The sequence below is a fragment of the Plecotus auritus genome, assembly GCF_963455305.1.
Source record: "Plecotus auritus genome assembly, chromosome: 8".
Taxonomy (NCBI): Eukaryota; Metazoa; Chordata; class Mammalia; order Chiroptera; family Vespertilionidae; genus Plecotus; species Plecotus auritus.
In genome coordinates, this window is record NC_137782.1 from 71,400,082 (window position 1) to 71,421,733 (window position 21,652).

The following is a 21,652-nucleotide window of genomic DNA, read 5'->3' on the forward strand; positions in this document are numbered from 1 at the left end:
CTACGAAATACAATGTGCTTCTTGACTTTGGCAGGGTTTTGCTTTACCTCAGGCCTTAATGAAAATGTTTATTTCTGATCCCAGTCATCTGGATGTGGAGGTGAGAAGATAAGAACTTAAGTTTTGGGGGCAGGACACTAAGCCTACCTGGCCTGGTTCTTTGATTGAAAATCACTTTGTACACATCTCCCTCATTTCTCTAGAGTCTGCTTCTGACTTCCTGCTGTATTTCAAGCAGTTCTCCTGAAATCAGCTGCCTCTCAGAAGATCTTAGAACGTCTTTAATGAGAATGCTATTCATGCTACATCTAACACTGTTTCATCTTGACGATTTGAACTATGCCTTTGGTTGGGATGCTCCAGAAACTTCCATTCTAGACTTTGCAGTGCTTCTCAAGCTTTGATGTGCATAGGAATCATGTGGGAATGTTGATAAAATTCAGATTCTGACCCAGTAGGTCTGGGATGGAACTTGAGATTCTGCATTTCTAACAAGCTTGCCAATGATACTAATGCTTTTGTTCATGAAGGATACTTTGAGAATAAGGTAGACATTTTTGTTCACAAGGACTCATCCAAGTTAATGGGAGATATCTGATGGCTTGAGTGAAGATATACCTTACAGAAAATGGTAGTGCATGGTTTCCAATTGCCAGTCACATTCTGCTGATGAATCTGTCTTTCCTCTCCACAGGTGTCCCTCTGGAGAGGAGCACAGGTATATTTGCCACATTTTCTCATGCATTCATCTCTTACTAGTTTTAAAGTCAAGGTATTACACTGCATTATAGTAACACCCTTCAGCACACTTCACCATCATAAAATGTATTTTATAAGCTTGCTGATCTAGGATTTGCCCAGTTTCCTAGATTTTAGATTAGAAGCAAAAATAAATGCCAAACTAAAAGTAAAATGGCAGAAGATGAGGAAGACTAGAGAGAGGTTTCTCAAAGCTGAGAAGGCACAATTTACCAATTGTAGAATTGCTTCCAAATGTTTAATGTCAGGTCCAACAGTCTTACACATATAAGTAAGATGCTGAATCGTCGGGTAAAACTAAAGTTCATTATACTAGGATTAACAAGGAAGGAGGTTATAATACATTTGAGAATGATGTTCATCCATAGCCACTTTGATAATAAACAGAGGAAAATATAAGATACAAGAGTAAATGTCTGTAATGTGGAACATTGATTCATGTGGGACAATCACATGCCCAGGTTAGAGCACAACAATGAAGCAATGTGCTACTTTGGGTCCAAATGATTCCTTTGAAAATAGCTCTCCTTTATGGGAAAGATGAGTTGGTTTCCAAAATTATGCGTTTGAAGGAAAAGGGGTAATATGTTCAAAGAGCCTAAAGTGCTGTTTTTAGGTACCTTTGATTAAAAACCTCCTGCAAAACTTAGTCATCAAAACAGCTGTGCTGAAATTTTGTTAAGAAAACGCGTTTTGTCATCTGCACAGGAAGTCCTTACTTAATGGGGAAAATATGCAATGACAAAGCACCAAGCAGTTGTGTGGTTCTGACACACAGAAATGTTTGCAGAAATGTGCACCCTCACATTCATGGAGTGTGTCAGCCCTTCTTTGCACAGGAACTACCATTACACGGGTTTGTTAGAGACATAATTGACAATGTTCTATGACTGCCTAAAATTACCATTGAGATTACTCAGAAAAGGAATGTTCTAAAGTCAGTAATCCAAGAGAAGAACAAAACTTCCACTACAATTATACTGGAAATACTTAGAAGTGGTCAAACAAATCTTCATTTACTATTTAGGGAACATAATCAATTTAAACACTGCAAAGGGAGGCCAGGAAACCAGACTTCATCTTTCCTATGGTTTCATGATGGTCCGTTGTCTGAATTTGTGTAGTAAAATGATGAATGATCACCCTACCGCTACACCCTGGAACTCTTGTTTATGGTATGGAAATATTATTGAGGAATAATTAGTCCCAATGACATCTTAGCCCTCCCTTCCTTGCTTCCACTTTATCTCTGGGGCAGCACTCTGCAACAGACTAAAACATTAGTTGTACTGGAATGATTCCCAGGTTATTATTCTGTCATTTTACTGAGTTGTGAGGTCTTGGCATAACTGGCAGATTGTATGCAGTTCATCCCACAGTAAGATGCCTTTTAAAACAGTTTCAAAGAATATCAAATTTGGACACGACGACTTCTATCAGCTTCCCTCGGTTTAACAACCTCAGGGTTGGGATACACATGTGGGCCTCTGACTTCGCACTGTTGCACTTCACCATCAGGCACACTAATAACTCGAGAAGAAGCAATTTTATTCTCTCAGGAAAGCTACCCAATAGCTTAATTTATGGTGCAAAAATCCTAGAAACCATACCATTTGACATTGGTCTTGCACATAGCTAAAGTTTAATTTTTAATCGCTATTTAAACATGGACTATCAGTTTTGAAAAATTTTAGATATGAATTATATGCTTTACGTATATAATATATATTTATGCATATGTATATAAAAGAGGTCCATAATCTTTTCATCTATATGCATGTATATGGACATGTACAGTACATATATGTGTACATGTATATGTAATGTGTTTATGAAGAAAGACCATGTCCCACTAACTTTTGATTGTTGGCAACAAAGGTTCAAAACATAAATCAGTTGAAGTAGATTAAAAATAAAGGTGGTAAAATATATAATTTGAGTTTTTATTTTTTTTTTTTACTACAATGATGCAAAGAAGGTATTCCCTTCCAAATGTTTAACTGATGTACTTTGGACAAAGTTAAAGTGAAATCTCCTCTCTCCATTAGTCTTTCCTATTTTTGTTTCTTCCTAGTAAACATTGATGAAAATCCTGAACAAAGACAAATAACTGGCTCAGACTGGAGTGGAACAGATAACACCCCGTCCTAACCGCTGACCAGCTCTAGACCTTAGTTAAGGGCGTGCTTTTCCTCCATGTCAGTGAGGAGAATGATAAATGATAATCACCTCACAGGTCTACTTTGAGGATTAATGATAGGAATGTAAGGTCCAAACTTCTGGTGCATAAATGACACTCACTTCAGAAAGAGTCAAAGTTTCATTTCAAGCCAATCTGGTGCTTTTCCTGGATTTGGGTAAATTGAGAATAACGGGGACATTTTCCTCATAGTTATGCTGAAATGTATATCTACCCGGTCACCTAGTACAACACATAAATATATAAATCAATAAAGCTTTCAAAAATACATCGTTTGGGTCTGGAGCAAAGGAAATGACAATTTTTCTTGCTGAATGGTCTTTCACTCACTGTTAGGGTTGATCACTTAATCTCGGAAAAATCCAGAAAATTCAACAGCTAAAGCTCTCACCTACACCCTAATTCAGTTCGCTGGGGTCTGTATGGCTCTTTGTGTCCCTCTGCAATCTGTTCCACCTGCACCTTAATAGGTGGTCAAGTCATAGCTGGTCCAAAACTTCACTCTGGAATGTTCTGGCCTTTTAGGCTCAAAAAGAAAGTGTTTAGATTTAATGGTTTTATGGCCCATCAAATCCTGTGTGGTAGCCTCTAATTGCATCCAGGGGCAGACATTTCTTTTAAAATCTTTTTTTTTTTCTTCTTTTGACAGTTTAATAAGAATTTGCTAATATGCTGAGCATTCCTGGAACACATTAGGTGGGTCTGCATGGTTCTCTATTTGAGGTCCCAGCACTCCCTCATGTGGCACCTGTCCATATAACAAGTCAGAAGCAAAAGGATAAATGGCTGCTGAATCCCCTTTTTTCTCTTTCTTTTTGACTTCCATGTTTAAACGGAGCAAAAAGAGCTAATGTAAAGGATGATCTAAAATTTATTGCAGCCACTGTGCATAAAAGCAGAGAGATTTCCATGGTAATGTCCCAAAAGCCGCAGTGACTAGTAAGCATTTTAATAATGGGCTCTTTGAAAATCAGAGATGCTCTGCTTATCTTGCAAGATGGAAATGTAACCTAATGAGACCACCCCTTTTATACGCTACTAGTGAGAAGGCTAAACCCTATTTTGTAAAACTACTGTTTGGAATTCTCTGCTGTTTTTTTAGACAGACTCTTATTCTAAAAAAATAACTGCTTTCTAGCCTGCTTTAGCCTGCTTGAATAATGAGGAAGATAAACTTAGCTGTCTGACCTTGTAGGCCAGAGACTAGATATGCCCATACTCTCAATGCCATGCCAGGTGCATTTTTTTAATTGGATAGAACTGTGCTGTTTTCAAGGCCAGCAGCGAGGCATATAGGGCTGGCTCTTTAATAAAAAGGGAACTTCTGCTTGTAGCCTTGCTTAGAATTTGAATTCATTTTCTCTAAGCCCACTGGTGAATAAAGTGTGACGCCAAACTCTCCAGCATTGTTTGATTATTCCGGTTCTCTGTAACATTATTGGTTCCCTGAGATTCCGGGAAAACCAACCCATGCTTGGCTTTTTAGCCTCTGGTGAGTGGACTGGGTTTGGGGCCCAGGAGCGTTGGACAGGCCTCCGGGAGGTGCTGTTCTGCTGAATTAGCAGAATTAAACCGTGGGACTCTGGGCGCTCCCGGACCTCAGCCCAGGACCCGGCCGGCATCTGGAGAGAGCGGACGGACACTTCTGGACCTGTCAACAGAATCGGTAAGGTAGGGGCCCCGTCAGTTCAGCCCACTCCAAGTGAGTGGAAGGGGGAGCTTGATCACCTCCCTGGAAGCCATACGGCTTCCTCAGGCAAATTAATCAGGAATCAGGAATTGGGTGGATTGTTGTTTAAACTCTGAGTGAATGTCTGGTGAAAGTGTGTGAGTGTGGAGGGAGGGGGCCTGCCCTCTCCTCTCCTTTGTGTGGCTCCATGACTTCGGTTATGGAGTCCAAGTGGGCCCCAACCTGCAGTTCCACGATTTGTCATATGGCATAACGGTGACTCACCCCCACGTGGAGGTGACCAGGCCCGGGGTTTATACGGGTGCACCTTAGCTAAGACGAATCTAAGCTCCCAAGGGACATGGCCAGGCGGGCATCTGAGTGAGGATCTATGAAAACAGGTCACCCCCTCCCTTGTCTGTCTCGCGCCACCGATCATCATGGGGTCGGGACAGAGTAAACCCACCGTTCTCAATTATATGTTGAAAAATTTTAAAAAGGGATTTGATGGGAATTATGGGATTAAAATGAATTCTGAAACACTGAGGAAATTCTGTGAAGTGGAATGGCCAGCCTTCGGGGTTGGCTGGCCCTCGGAAGGCTCCTTAGATAAGGGACTGGTCGGGGCAGTCTGGAATGTAGTCACAGGAGACCCTGGACACCCAGCTCAGTTTTCCTACATAGACAGCTGGTTAGAAATTGCTCAAACCTTGCCGCCTTGTGTCTGGTTCTGCGTGTGTAAGAAGGGACAGAGTAAGGTTTTAGTAATTGGAGTGAAGAGGCAGGCAGGGCAGGTGCAGGCTAAGGAGAGGCAGGCAGGGCAGGAGCAGGCTAAGGAGAGGCAGGCAGGGCAGGAGCAGGCTAAGGAGAGGCAGGCAGGGCAGGAGCAGGCTAAGGAGAGGCAGGCAGGGTAGGAGCAGGCTAAGGAGAGGCAGGCAGGGCAGGAGCAGGCTAAGGAAAAGCAGGCAGGAGAGGAGAAGCAGGTCCCTCAGAAGGAAGCTCAACCCCCTATTCCACACGACCCCCCCCAAGGAAGTCCACCAGTGTTACCACCTCCATATGAGCCACAGGCAGCACCAAGTGCCCCCCCCCCCCCTGCTAGCCTGGAAGGTCCAGAAAATCTAGAAACACCGCCTCCCTCCATCTCCCCTCCACCAGGCTCTCCAGAGCCGGTTGGGCAGCGCTTGCGTTCAGCCGATCAAGGGCCCAAACAATAGCCGGCACGTCAGATGCCTCTCAGGGAGATTTGGGGTGCCCAAGGGCTTGGTGAAGATGTGACCTTACAGGAAGGAAGGCCGGTCTATTATTATCAGCCCTCTACCACAAGTGACATCCTGAATTGGAAGCAACACACCCCAGCTTATTCTGAAAAACCTCAGGCCATGGTAGACCTCCTAGAAATGATCTTCCAGACCCAGAAGCCCACCTGGGTGGACTGCAAGCAGCTCCTATTTGCATTCTTTAACACTGAGGAGCGCATGAGAGTAATGACAGAGGCTCGGAAGTGGCTCCAGATCCAGGCCCTGGCAGGGACATTAGATACAGACAGATGGGCAAGGGAGGCCCTCCCCGATGAGGAACCTAATTGGTCCCTGAACTCAGAAGACGGAAAGACCAGGCTAGAAAGATATCGGCTGGCTCTCCTCCAGGGGGTCAGGGCCGGAGCCAAGAAGCCCACCAATATGGCTAAAATCTCTGAGATTTTCCAGAAGCATGATGAAAGTCCAGCAGCTTTCTATGAGAGACTGTGTGAGGCATACTGGATCTACACTCCCTTTAACCCTGAGGCCCTGGACACTCAAACCATGGTAAATGCTGCCTTTGTAGGCCAAGCCCAGCCTGATATCAGGAGAAAATTACAGAAGCTGGAAGGGTTTGCAGGAAAAAATGCTAGTGAACTGCTAGAGATAGCCAACAAGGTTTTCATCAACCGAGACAGGGCAGCAAAAAAAGGAGGAAGATAAGAGAATACAAAGAAGGGCCAATGTGATATCAGCGGCTTTCAGAGGTTCGGGCCCCCAGACAGCCCAAAAAGGGAAGCAAGAAGACAGATCAGGAGGGAAAGGAGGAACAAGCCTGAGACGGGACCAGTGTGCCTATTGTAAGGAAACAGGGCACTGGAAAAATGAATGTCCCAAACGGCAGAGCAAGAAGATAGGGTCCCCTTTTCCACCCAGTCGCTATCAATCAGGACCACCTGAAGCAGACCTTATTGGGCTGGCAGCATCTGACTCTGACTAGGACAGACCGGGCTCTTTTCAGCAGGGCCCCCATGAGCCCATGGTCAGAATGAAAATTGGGGGCCAGACTGTGGACTTTATGGTTGATACGGGAGCGGAGCACTCAGTAGTCACACAGAAAGTAGCGCCTCTCTCAGGAAAAGAGGTCACCATTATTGAAGCTACCGGGGACCAGACCCATAGACCATTCTGCCGACCTCGCCGATGCCAACTTGGCGGCCACCGAGTAATTCATGAATTCCTGCATTTACCAGACTGTCCAGTACCTCTGATGGGTAGAGACCTTTTAGCCAAAATGGGGGCAGAAATCACTTTTGCTCCAAATGGCTCAGCACAGCTTCACCTAAGTGAGGAGACTTCTCCAATGATCCTGTCCTTAGCAGTGCCCCGGGAGGAAGAATGGAGACTTTATGCCCCTCAGTCAAAGGCCTCACCATTAGAACCTGAATTAGAGGAAGAATTCCCGCTGGTCTGGGCAGAAGAAAATCCCCCTGGCCTGGCCAAAGACCATGCCCCAATACTAATTGACTTAAAGCCTGGGGCACAGCCTGTCAAAATCCTCCAATATCCAATTCCACGGGAGGCACGCCTAGGAATTCAGGTCCACTTAGACCAGCTACTTCAGTGGGGACTCCTTAAAAGATGCCAGTCACCATGGAATACTCCCCTCTTGCCTGTCAAAAAGTCTGGGACTAATGACTACCGCCTGGTACAGGATTTATGGGCTGTTAATGAGGCTGTTCAAAGAAGCAGATAAGCCCCTAAAGAATCCGGACTTAGTATTGTTCACAGATGGCAGTAGCTTCTTAGATGAAGGAAAAAGACGAGCTGGGTATGCAGTGGTATCAGACTTTGAGACAATTCAAGCACAGGCCCTGCCTGAAGGATGCTCAGCACAGAGGGCAGAACTTTGGGCCCTCGCCAGAGCCTTAGAACTCAGTAAGGATAAGTGTGCCAACATCTACTCTGATTCATGCTATGCCTTCGCTACCCTGCATATTCATGTGGCTATATACAAGGAAAGGGGGCTTCTGACAGCGGGAGGAAAAGGAATCAAAAATCAAAATGAGATTTTATAAAGTTACTAGAAGCAGTTTGGGAGCCTAAAGAAATAGCTGTCATGCGTTGCAAAGGTCACCAGAAAGGGAAAGACTCAGTGTCAGAAGGAAACCAGCATGCTGACGCTGCAGCAAAGCAGGCTGCCAAAGAACAAGCAGCACCGGCACGGATCATGTTGGCCCCCGAATTACCTGAACCTCCAAAGTACACTCCGCAGGAGGAGGAATGGACTCAGCAAGAAGGGGGCAAAAGAACAAAAGAAGGTTGGTGGATACTCCCAGATCATAGGGTCTATGTCCCAGAACAGTTAGCCCATAAGGTAGTCCTCCAGCAGCATGAACTTACTCGTTTAGGAAAGACTGCCCTAGAAGCTTTGTTAGGCAGATACTACCTAATTGCCTGTCTTCCCTCCTTGTGTGCCTCAGTTTCTCAGCGTTGCCTCTTCTGTGCGCAGAACAATGCCAAACAGGGTCCTGTGGGACCGATAGTTCAGCGCTGCGGGCAAACTCCCTTTGAGGACTTAGAAGTAGACTTTACAGAAATAGGGCCTAGCAGAGGAAATAAATACCTACTAGTCTTTGTTTGTACCTTTTCAGGCTGGGTCGAGGCATATCCCACTCTCACAGAAAAGGCGAGAGAAGTCACTAAGGCATTGCTAAAGACATAATTCAGCGGTATAGAATGCCCCTGACCATAGGGTCTGATAATGGCCCAGCCTTTATAGCAGAAATAGTACAACAGGTAACTAAGGCTTTAGGAATTAGATGGAACCTACATATAGCTTACAGGCCTCAGAGTTCAAGGAAAGTAGAGTGCATGAACCGAACTCTAAAGCAGACTATGGCTAAGCTATGCCAAGAGACAACCCTACCCTGGACAGATATCTTGCCTCTTGTACTCCTGCAGGCACGCTGTGCCCCGAGGGCCAGGGTAGGTTTCTCTCCCTTTGAAATTCTATATGGTAGACCCCCTCCCTTAATTCAGCCAAAGGGAGATTTGGGGGAAATAGGAAACTTAGAAATCCAGAAGCAACTACAAGGACTTGGAAAAACTGTCTTTGAGGTCCACAGATGGGTTACTGACCGACTACCCATCTCTCTAGGAACAGCTGTACATCCTTATAAACCTGGAGACCAGGTTTGGGTAAAAGACTGGAAAAAAGAGCCCCTTAAGCCAATTTGGAAGGGACCCTTTCCAGTCATACTAACCACTCCCACAGCTCTCAAGTTTGCAGGAGTGAACAACTGGATTCACCGCTCCTGGGTGAAGGCAGCCCACCAGCTGAGCGACGCCCAGCCTGAGTGGAAGGTGACCTCTGATCAGAAACACCCCCTGCGGATCACCCTCAAGAAGACAACAGACCTGGCTGATCAACCTGCTCCAAGGAATTCAGAAATGCCCTGCTGAATTCTTCCTTACACTAATCTTTATCTTCTCTTAAAGGCAAAATGCTCTGGTATTTCTGGATAATCATTGTTTTTATCTTTCTAATAATTCTCATTTTGTCTTTTTATGAGTGCCGTCAGAACCCGAGGCTAGTCCCAGGAGGATTATTCTTCTGCCCATGCTGGGACACAGAAGCACTGCTTCCTACACAGCAAAGGAACAAGATGAAGCTAAGGCTAATTCTTTTACTATTACTGAACTCTTAATCTCGACCACTCTCAGGTCTACACTCTGCCTCTTGAGAGCCTCCTGAGTCCTCACTATCTCTACTGAATGCTTAATCTCACCCTCTCCCTCTTAAAAGAGCAGTCCAGCTAATCCCTCTCCTTATAACACTCGGCATTTCAGCAGGGGTTAGCACTGGAATAGGGGGACTGGCAACTTCCCTCTCCTACTATCAGAACCAATCCAAAGACCTTGCTGACAGTTTAGAAGAAATAGCTCAAAGTATTGTTGCAGTACAGGATCAGATTGATTCACTGGCAGCCGTTACTCTCCAGAATCGAAGAGGACTAGACCTTCTCACAGTGGAGAAAGGGGGGCTGTGCCTGTTCCTTGAGGAAGAATGCTGTTTTTATGCTAACCAGTCTGGTATTGTAAGGGATAGGGCCAAGAAACTAGCTGATCGAGCTTCAAAAATAAGACAGGAGCTATCTGAGACCTGGGCTGCATGGGGTTGGGGGGAGTCTGGAAATGGTTCCTTCCATTGACAGGACCACTGTTAATGCTACTCATAGCTATAACCCTAGGACCATGTCTTCTAAATCTGTTAACTCGCTTTATCTCACCCTGTCTAGATGCCTTTAAACTTCAAATAGTCCTACAAGCCAGAAGAATTCCCTACAAACCTCTCCAAGAGGAAGAAACAGGATGTTAACCCCTTGGACATCGCCCCTTTCCAGCAGGAAGTAGTAAAAGAGTTTCGACACCCTGTTCACCGTAACATCCCGTGGTTGTTGTACCACAAGGCTGAAAAGCTTGTGGGACAAGGATGGGGAATGAGAAGGCTAACCCCTATTTTGTAAAACTACTGTTTGGAATTCTCTGCTGTTTTTTTAGACGGACTCTTATTCTAAAAAAGTAACTTTGCTTTCTAGCCTGCTTTAGCCTGCTTGAATAATGAGGAAGATAAACTTAGCTGTCTGACCTTGTAGGCCAGAGACTAGATATGCCCATACTCTCAATGCCATGCCAGGTGCATTTTTTTAATTGGGTAGAACTGTGTTGTTTTCAAGGCCAGCAGCGAGATAACCACTAAGTGCCCACAGGGCTGGCTCTTTAATAAAAAGGGAACTTCTGCTTGTAGCCTTGCTTAGAATTTGAATTCATTTTCTCTAAGCCCACCGGTGAATAAAGTGTGACTCCAAACTCTCCGAGCATTGTTTGATTATTCCGATTCTCTGTAACACTAGCATTTATGTTTATTATTGCTATTTCCTTCAATATGTTAACTATTTGTAGAAATGATTTGATAAACATCTCTGAAGTTTATATGAATGATAAAACTTTAAACATCAAAATCCAGTCTTATAAGTTTCAGATGAATGCGCTTTTATGAGTAGAAGCCTTTATATGACTGCCTAAATGTAACAATTGTCAGTTACCAAAATCCTGACTAAATCATCTACTGCAGTAAATCTCTGCTTCATCGCACAATGCAGGGCAACTGCTCTCCACTTAGGGTTTCCCAGCTGTTTTCCTTCTATCTTAAGAGTTTAAAATTTTGTTTGTTTAAGATTCAAGGCCCTTTATTTTATGTTTCTGAATTTTGTAGAAGCTCATCTTTTCTAACGAGTTTCATAGTCTTTGGCTTGTTCCATGCTTTCAAAACTAAAGGGATAAATCTATAAAAACAGAATGTTTGCAGTTAATATTTTAAGACTATGGCATAGAGCTTGCCTTCAGCTTCTTGCTGCAGTTAACGACATTTGGAAATATCAGTAACTGACCAGGATATTATCGACAGCATTGCCTATGTGATCAATAAGCTTGAGCAAAGTATTGAACTTCTTTGCAAGCCTCCGTTCCCACATCCACAGACTGTTGGAGAAACATCCTTGCAGTTTTGGGCTCACACATTTTCAGATGGTGGTCAAGGAAAGATACGTTAATAAATTCACATTGCCTGGCACACATTCATTGCTATCATATTTGGCCACAGCCTTTGAAGCATGACTTTTTAGATGTATATGGCATTTATTAAACACCTATCTGAGTTTTCAGGAAGATCCAGAGATAAATGCTTATCTGCTTGCTCTCCTCTAGTCCAAGAATGCAGCTGTGAGAACTGAAAATCAGAGGCACACAGCGCTCTCTCCACGATCTGTGTTCTCTGGCCTGGAATGGGAGGTAGAAGGCAGAGGATAGCGGTGGGACGTCAGAAATATAAGGAAGGCCGGTTCTCTAATTTGAAAGGCCTCTCTTTTTGCATTTGATAAAATGTTAAATGAGCACAAAACTATTACATACTGAAAAAAATGAGAAAGATCACCCACTGTTGGGAATTTTTTGTTTTTGTGTTTTCTCTTTGTGGAGTTTTTTTTTCCTTTGTGTTTGTCTTAGCAGCAGAACTTGCTTAAAGCACTGCTCTTTTGAACTGCAACATGCAACATAGTGGCCTCGCTTCCCTGAGATCCTTGGGTGCAAGCCCAGCCTCCTTCAGACGCCATGTGCAAACCCCTGATCTTGCTTAAGCAGCTCACTCTATCACTGAGGTAACGTAATCCTAGAGAGTGAAAAGGACCTGCCACAAGAAGTGAAACTAGTTAGCGGTGAATTTCCACATAAATCAGATGTCCCAGCCAGGCAGCCCAAGGGACAGTTGTGGCCCACAAAAGTATTTGCTTTGGCCCACACATTGTTGCCCCAAACAGTGTTTTAGAGAGTTTTGATTTATCGGCCAACATAAAAAAAAAAAAAAAAAAAAAAAAAGCCAGGAGATTGCATATAAAAATCAAGGTTTCTGGCTTCTCTTAAAATTTTTGAAGATTGATAACTCCACATCCTCACTCCCTTGGGGCAGCAGTTGGCTAGCCCCACGCTAGGGCTACCCCCTTTTGATAGAACCTGCAATCTCAGATTTGCTGGTCTCCACCAGGGAGCTTGCATTGTTATTTTCTTACCCTCGCTCCTCTTTGGATATTTACACTATCAGGCTGGCCCTTAAAGCCGTTTTTTGAGGTCCCTGCATAAAGCTTAACAAACAAAAATATCTCCAGCTAAGTAAAAAGAGCTACTTTCATTCCCACTAAGGTGTAAACAGGGTGTACTTTTCTAAAAGTGTTTTTCATGTGCAGAAGAGAAAGATTTGGGAGACTCTGAACTCTGAGTGGCAAATAAAAAGTGCATCACATTTTGGGAAGCTTTCCCTAGCATTTATCTCATGTGATCCTCACAAGAAACCCGAAAGGTAAGAGCTGTTATTCAACTATTGCTACCAGATACAGCAAATAAACATACAGGACACCCGATCATAAATGATTTGTTGTTTATCTGAAATTTACATAGTTGTTGCCATTTTGAAAATGACAAAAAGAGTAGCTTCATTGGTCACTCTACACCCACACAGCCAGGTAAGAAAGTAGAGTTCTATTCTTAGGCCCAGCTTCTACTGGGCAAGTGCCCTACAGTGGTGAGAAGAAAGGCCAAAAGCCCTTTAGCAGGGCTCTGTGAAGAAGTCTGAAGAGCCAACTTCCCATTCATTCACTACCTTCCCATCCCTCTCTGTTTCCTATTCCATCAACTCACTTGCAATTATTCCCAGAAAAAAAGACTCGTGCTCACATATTTGGGAAGATGAGACTGTGGTACCACGGCTACTTCCAGAACTTTCTGGAAGTCCATTTTAATTATTCAGAACAGGCCATATTCTGGGAATTTGGATGAACGTCACCTACACTTACTGATCAGGCTGTAGGGGATCCTTTCTCCAGAGAGAGTTGCTCACTAACTCATATCCCTTGAACTGGGCCCCAACTTCTTCTAGCGAGGGGCAAGGCCTTGGAAACAGGAAAACTTGATTTGGAGTCAGGTAATTAAGAGGGTGGGGGAAAAGGAAATCCTCTGAACAACTTCCACAGATTTCACACCCTCCCCACGGATCAGGCTTGATCGAGAAGATTTCCATATTTTAAAACAATTGAGTAAATCAAATATCAGCTGCATCAATTTTCAGAGTTTTGAGAAAAGAAAGTAATTTCTACCAAATATTCATGTTCTTACACTCTTACTTAATTTCGCTGGAGGCTATAGTTAATCTCCAGTTACCCCCTATCTTGGTTTGCATCCTTCCAGAAGCCAACAATGAGACAAAGATGTGAGCATGAGTCTTTTTTTCTTGGAGTCATCGCAAGTGAGTTGATGGAGTAGGAAATAGAGAGGGATGGGAAGGTAGTGAATGAATGGGATGCTAATGAGAAGGTATCTTCTGAGGGCAACTGGGGCCCAATTCCATGGGGGAGCACTGGGCAACAGTATTAGAAAATGTGTCAGGTACTCTCATCAAAGAAAGATGGAATATTTCTACAACTCCTCTGCATCATTGGCTGAGGGATCCCTCCCACTCACCCACCTATCCTGACATTTCTCATTCTGCTGCCAGAGAAAATGGCAGGCGAAAAGTTGCAGGTTCTGATACAAATGCTAACTAACAAGGGAATAAATCCAGGCACCAAGGGCATCTGCTCCTGGCACACATCCTTTCCTCCCAAGCACCTATCTATCCCACACCCCAAACATACCAACCAAGGAACACTCTTTGTTATGAGCTGATCTCTATTGGCTTTTAGGATTAAGCTAAACATTAAAGAGACCATCAACCCATAGGTGGTAATTGGAATATAGAAGAAAACTGTATGAATGTTTAAATACTAGAGGGAGGGTTCTACTACAAATCTGGAAAATAAATCGTGATATCACTGCACAGACAAGAACCTGATCCAGGGTCTTAGATTCTCCAGGGCACCGTGTATAACCTTCATTGCCAATTCCTCTGCATTCTCATGTCAGCACATCTTTGTTCTGCCTGCTCCACCTTATCCTGATGTCTATCAAGCATCTCACTGTCTTGCGCGGGGGTGGGGGGGTGGGGGGGGAGAGTTAGCATGTACTTAAAGTTTAGGAGACTGTAATTGACAAATAAGTGGGCTTCCCCTCATGACATTTTTTGGTGTTTTTTTCTGGAAATTAAAGGTAGCACATGTAGTCAGGAGCCCAGACTCGAACCAAACTGCCTGGGTCTGAATCCCATCTTTATCATTTATGAGTTGTGTGTGATCCTGGGGAAATTATTCATCTGCTGTGTAAAATGGGCTTAATAATAGTACTACCACTTTGGGCTGCTCCAAGGATTCAATGCTTTAATACTTGTACTTAGAATAGTGCCTGGAATGTGCTCATTGCTTGATAGGTGTCTGATAAAGAAATGTAAAGGAATCCTACAATAGATATCAAATAATGCTTCATGATTAGTGCCAGGAGGAAATAGTGTTGGATAAAATAGTCCTACCTACACTATCAAATTATAGTTTCAAAGTAAGCTTTTTTCTCATTTTTCTTTCCACACCACCAAAAATAAGAAGCACCAATCTGAACCCATCAGAAATGAGGTGGAGAATAAGTCTTGTCACAGACTAGCTATGAAAACCTGCTTTCTCTGGGATTCTAGCTATTTGCCCACACCTTGGGGACAGTGACACTGTCAAGCATCAAATAAAGTAACTCATCTATATATATCTATATATATAAAACCCTAATATGCAAATAGACCAAACTGCAGAACAACCGGTCACTATGGTGTATGCTGACCACCAAGGGGCGTGTGTGGAACATGGCGGGCATTGGCAGCAGGCAGAAGAGTGCGGAACATGGCAGGCATCGGCCATGGGAGGATGGTGGAGCAGGTGAGCGGGGGTGCCTGACCAAGGCAGGGCGCCAGTCGCTGTCATTGGGGCAAGCCTCTGGTGGTTACTAAAAATTCTTGCTCCCGCATGCCACAGTCCCGCCCAGCACTCGCACGTGCTGCTGCTGCCAGCCCCACTCACACCCACTTCCAGCACCAGAGCCACCACTCACACCCACTGCTGGAGCCCAGCGCTGGCCTTGATCACTCAGTGCCATCAGCAGGTGCAAGTGGCAGCTGCCAGCCCCTATTGCCCCTAAGGGCTTCTCCACCTCCCCCTGCTCCTGAGGGGCGATCAAGGCAGCAACCACCGCTCACACCCGCTGCAGGCGCCTGCCCCAATTGCTCTGTGCCATCAGTGGGTGCAAGCAGGGCCAGCACTATCAGTGCATGAGAGTGGCAGTGGCGGGAGCAGGGCTGCTGGCAGACAGGGAACCAGGGGCCGTGGTGTGAGGGGCCAGGTGGGGTGCAGAGGATGGGTCGAGACCTGCCCCTGTACCCACCGCAGCCTTGCAGCCCACAGTTCCTTTCAAGGTGCACAAATTCGTGCACTGGGCCCCTAGTAGATAAATAACTTTCAGGTTCTTGGGTGTTTTACAAAGTGAGCTCTGCTTACTGCCTTTTTTTACTTCTCCTGCTTCTTTTCCATTTTCTTCATGATCCCTTCTCCATTTTCCTTGCGTTTTTATCATTCCCCTCTTACAAAGTAATCCAAAGGAAATTTTTTAGACCAGAACTAAGAGGACTATAAAGTCAGGAGTAATCTTATCAGCCATAGGTAATCTCTTGTAAAGAGTAGTAAGCCTTCTTAGTCTTTAAAAATAAGTGTATTTTAGGGCCTTACTATTGTTTGTAGCTGCGTTTTAAAATTTCTTTTAGTGTCACATTTTTTTATATCACTACACTCTCTGATATGACTTAAAAAAACTATCCTATTTTTAATACACCCTCTTTTTTGCAACCTATTTCCAATTATGGAACATTTGGGTGTTTTTCTCCAAATTTCCTCCTATTAAAAATAATAGGGGCATGAACATCCTTGGAGAAATGTCTTTCCTCAAAATCATTACAATTTCCTTGGTTTTCTTAGAAGAGAATTGACAATATCACATATAATTTATATTTCTTAAATTCTGATACACAGTGCCAAATTATTTTCTAGAATGATGATTTCACTTTACCCACTTTTCAACAGTATTTGAAAATGCACATTTTCCTTCTAATCTCATCAAAAATTATAATCTTCAAATAATAATTTGATATTCAGAAAATAAGATATGTGGTTATAATTTACATTTATTTATTTGTGAAATTAAAAATTTTCATATGTTTATTGGCCATTTTTATGTGTCTGTGAATTTCTTATTTATGTCTTTCTATTTATATCATTTTACCTATTTTGTGCTAGATGTTATTTTACTTTTTCAAATATAAGGAACCTTTACACAGAAAGGACATTAACCCTTTGCAGTGTCACATACTTTTTTTAAGTTTGCCATTTGTTTTCATTTTTATAGAAATGTTAGAGCATGGGAGTTTCAGTTTTTTATGTGGCATTGTTTGCTTTGATTTTAATGGTTGGTGTCTATGGCATGCTTGGGAAGGCCTCTGCCATCCCAACTTTAAATAGACAGATATCAACTTAGTATTTCCCCCTCCCGCCCCACCTCCCTTTTTTTCTTCTCCCTGCCCATATTTCAGAATTACCATAGACAAATGGCGGGGCCCCAAGGCCACTTATCTTTGTGTGGTCCTAGCTCCAGGCTCAGACCTAAGTGTGTCCAGTACAACCTCACTGTGTCATGCTGATATCCCTGATAGAATTCTGTGGAAGACATTCCAATGAGGGAAATGAATCCACAAGATCTTTGATTCTTAGAACTAAAATGCTTTAAAATAGCATTTTGTTCCTGCTCTTTAGACATGAATTACTTGCCCTGCTTAACATAAAATAAAGTCAGATAGAATTCATTACCAACTTTATATGAGTTTCTGAAGCAGAATGTGGGGAGATTAATCATTGTGCATACCTTCTCAAATGTTCATAGTTGCTGGAAGACTGGGAAGTTAATAAATTAGCCCTAATAAGAAATTTCTTTACATCATATTTGAATCTCTCATTACTCCCTCCTCCTAAGGCAGTTGGAAATACTCTATTGGGAATATAACCCATTGGCAAAAAAACAACTGTGGTCCAAAATCATAGCAGAAAACAACCAATCAGGTCACTGCATTTGCTCTTTTATTGTGAGAATCTCATGGGTTTGGGGAAAGCAGTAAGGGCTTTGAAAAAAAGGTAGCCAGGAAGTTGAATCCCATCTCTGCCACTACCTAGCTGTATGACCCAGGGTGAGTCGATTTCTCAGACCTCCATTTTTTGGTATGTTGATATTAATACTCACAATATACTAGTAACTAAGAGTAATTGTATCACTACTCCATGCCAGGCATTGTTTTAAGCACTTTACATGTGTAATCCAAGGAGGCAGCTACTATTTTCATCCCCATGTTACACTTGATAAAACCAAAGCACAAAAAGCATGCTGCCCAGAGTCACACAGTTAGAAAGTAGAGGAGCACGATGTGCAAGGTCAGGCATTTGACGGCAGAGTGATGAGCTCAATGTTTGTGACTGTAAAAACATTCAGGGAAGTGTTTGCTCAGTGCATACAGAGAAGAGAGTCACTTTGGTGGGACCTTCTTCCTACCTCGCACAGTTGCAAGCTCCCCATCCACATGAGCCATGCACTGCATGGCCGTAGCCCCCACACATATTGGCATGCTGACTCGTTGTCCTAAAACAGAAGTCGACAGGTCTATTTCAGCAACATTCCGGAGCATCCGTGGATACAGCTTCCATCTAGAATTAAGAGAAAAAAAGTTTTAGAATTTTGAAAGCATAACTAGAGTTTTGACATTATGTGTTAGTTAAAAAGAGAACATTTTCTATTGAAGCAAATTACAGAGCTAAAGGAAAGGGGACAATTGGGATGTCTGTTAAGATGGAAAGTTAGCAATAAGATAATAACGAATTCCTCAAGTCATTGATCCCAGTGAGGTATATTTGACACACAATAGAATTTGCCCATTTAAGTGTAAAGTTTTGTGAGCTTTGACAAATGCATGGTCATATAACTGCAAGAACAATCAAGATTTACAACAGTTTATCATTCTGAAACATTTCCACATTTCCCCATTTCCTTTTGTAGTGAAATCCTCTCCTTACCCATCCCTGAACAACCATCAATTTTTTTTTGTCCCTATAGTTTTACTTTGCAAGAATAGTGTATAAATAGAATCATACAGCATGTAGTTTGTGAACCTGACTTCTTTGACTTAGCATAATGCATTTGATTTTCAGCCATGTTGCTATAGGCATCAGTAGATTGTTCTTTTGGTAGGTGAATAATATTCTGTGGTAAAAAGATTACACCATTTGTTTATTCATTCTCTTGATAAAAGACATTTCAGATGTTTTGAATTTGGTGCAATTATAAATAAAGTCACAATGAACATTCACTTAAATTTTTTGGGTGAACATAGCTTTCATTTCACTTCCTCCAAGCCATCTGAAGGTGGTACAGGAAGGCAATGAGGTCAGATTATAGTTTAAGAAGATGTGCTATGGCTACTCTGTCATATACAATGTGTGTGGGTTTTTCCAAAATCTTTTTTTAAAAAATATATGTGTTTATTGATATCAGAGAGAGGTAGGAAAAGGGAGAGAGAGATAGAAACATCAATGATGAGAGAGAATCATTGATTGGCTGCCTCCTGCTTACTCCCTACTGGGGATGGAGCTGGCAACCCAGGCATGTGTCCTGTCCAAGAATTGAGCCGAGACCTCCTGGTTCATAGGTCGAGGCTCAACCACTGAGCAACACCAGCCAGGCTTTTTTCAAAATCTTTAAGCTGAATTCTGTATCCATTGAAGTATGCTGATGAGTGGAAAAAAATTTTCGGTTTAAAATTGAGTATTTTCTTCAAAAATATCATGTGGCAGAGACTGGAGTTTTTGACTTAAAGAAATTTTGACTGCTGAACATTATCTTAAATGCCTTTTTCTGTGATTGTTCTGTGTTACAATAAAAATACCAACAACCAAGAACCAATACGTCACTAGTGAAATTTACAGGAGAGGTACTTGTCTTTTCCTCTTGGCAAAATTTATATCTCGCATTTGTTCAAGATTATTTTATTCCTCATTAGTAACTGATTTCAAAGGAAGAAAACACAGCCCTATACTAAAGAGCTCTAAGACAATAGTGTGAATACACAGGCATCCATACCTACCAGAGCTTACCTTTCATTACCTAGATCTACCTCTGCTCCCAGGGAGATCAAGGATTTTAGTCAATAGAGTGAAGTGTGATTTAGTAACGGAGTAACCAAAATAAATCGAACCTCCCTGGTCTTAAGTGAAGCCTACTTCCTATAGCGGAAGGAGAAATTCCGCCTTCATGTTGCTTTGAGAAATAGCTAACGGTCTGTAATCCAACCCTCCAACCCTCCCTCACCTAATGAAGTGAAAACATCCAGCCCCTGCAAAGCATAATAAAGAAGTTTTACTGTGTGATTTCTCTGCAATCCCTTTGAACATCGTTATTTTCCGTCACAACACATGCACGGCTGCTGGAAGCCTCTTCTTCTCCACTGACCCTCTCAGCACGATTCTTTGATCTCGGTTTAGAAAGGGGTGGCGGGGGGGGGGGGGGGGGACAGAATCCTTGAAGAGAGTTTTTATTACCCATCATCTCTATGCGTATTATTTGAAGGAGAGAAAAGGATTTTAATAGCAGCCACTGCAGTGCAGGCCTTGGGAGGCATTCATATTTACTTAGAGCTGAGGGAACAATGGGAGCTTTTATGAAGCGCACACATAGAGCTGCGGGGCATCAGGAGTGTGTGTGTGTGTGTGTGTGTGTGTGTGTGTGTGTGTGTGTGTGTGTGTGTGTGTGTGCCTGTCTGTCTATGGGCAGGGGGGCATTTTCAACTGTCCAATTCTCCCTTGTAAGGCAAGGTCCAATTCTATCTCAGGCAGCAGCTTTACCCTTGTCCACATGGTGGCGCAGTCACTTTAATAACTGTATGTTCCTGCTTCCCTACACATTATTTTTCTGTTCGGAGGATGACATTAGAGACACTTGTCAACCAAGGCACCAAATGCAATTCCTAGACAAAATTAGATTAAAAGGCAATGGAGTGGGAAAATGTATGCTCTCAAAAATTCCTCCACATTTTGATATTTTCCGAAGAGCAATTGCAATTAACTTTGTCAGTTTCAGTGACTTTGCAAGCCCCACCAACCCCCACCCTCAATTGAAGTGATACCCCCCACCAAAAAAAAAAAAAATCTTACATAAAATAGGAGTTGCCCTGACCGGTTTGGCTCAGTGGATAGAGCGTCAGCCTGCAGACTGAAGGGTCCCGGGTTCGATTCCCATCAAGGGCATGTACCTTGGTTGCAGGCACATCCCCAGTGGGGGATGTTCAGGAGGCAGCTGATCGATATCATCTCATCTATCTCATTTCTCTCATCGATGTTTCTAACTCTCTATCCCTCTCCCTTCCTCTCTGTAAAAAATTCAATAAAATATATTTAAAATAAATAAATAGATAAATAAATAGGAGTTAACAATAACCTTGGACTGCGCTCTTCTAAGACCTTCACTTTGGAAAAAGTATATGAATATTGACAAAACAATTGAACAAACTGAATAATAATTTTTTAAAGGATGGAAAAAAGATGCCTGAGTAAAGGAAGTAGGATAAAGGTGGGGGATCCATTAATAGGGCTTTGACCCACATTTCACATCCAACAAGGGCCTCAAATTTATAAAAAAAAAAAAAAAATCAGCTGACATACACACAACCCAAAAGGGTGACTCTATTGAAGGAAGACAGCTGTGTGCTGTTACTGAATCCCACCAGCTGAGCAGAGTGAATTAATGTTTTATAAATCCTGTAAGATGATCCTATTGCATTCTAATTTCTACTCTAAGCATTTAAAACATAATATCCTAGCCAAAACCGGTTTGGCTCAGTGGACAGAGCGTCAGCCTGCGGACTGAGGGGTCCCAGGTTCGATTCCGGTCAAGGGCATGTAACTTGGTTGCGGGCACATCCCCAGTGGGAGGTGTGCAGGAGGCAGCTGATCGATGTTTCTCTCTCATCGATGTTTCTGACTATCTATCCCTCTTCCTTCCTCTCTGTAAAAAATCAATAAAATATATTTTTAAAAAAATAAAAAAAAATAAAACATAATATCCTATATAATAAAAGGTTAATATGCAAATTGACCCTAATGGTGGAACAGCCGGGAACGACCGGTCGCTATAATGCGCACTGACCATCAGGAGCAGACGCTCAATGCAGGAGCT

General features: G+C 42.9%; 1 protein-coding gene across 1 annotated transcript in view; it reads right to left on the reverse strand.

The window, feature by feature from the left end:
* HAO1 (hydroxyacid oxidase 1) overlaps positions 1-21,652 on the reverse strand; it is a 63,726-nt gene that overhangs the window by 37,609 nt on the left and 4,465 nt on the right. Inside the window, exon 2 of the mRNA XM_080685587.1 lies at positions 17,981-18,132. Within this exon, the coding sequence (XP_080541713.1) occupies positions 17,981-18,132 (152 nt within the window). The remainder of the gene's footprint in view (positions 1-17,980; positions 18,133-21,652) is intronic.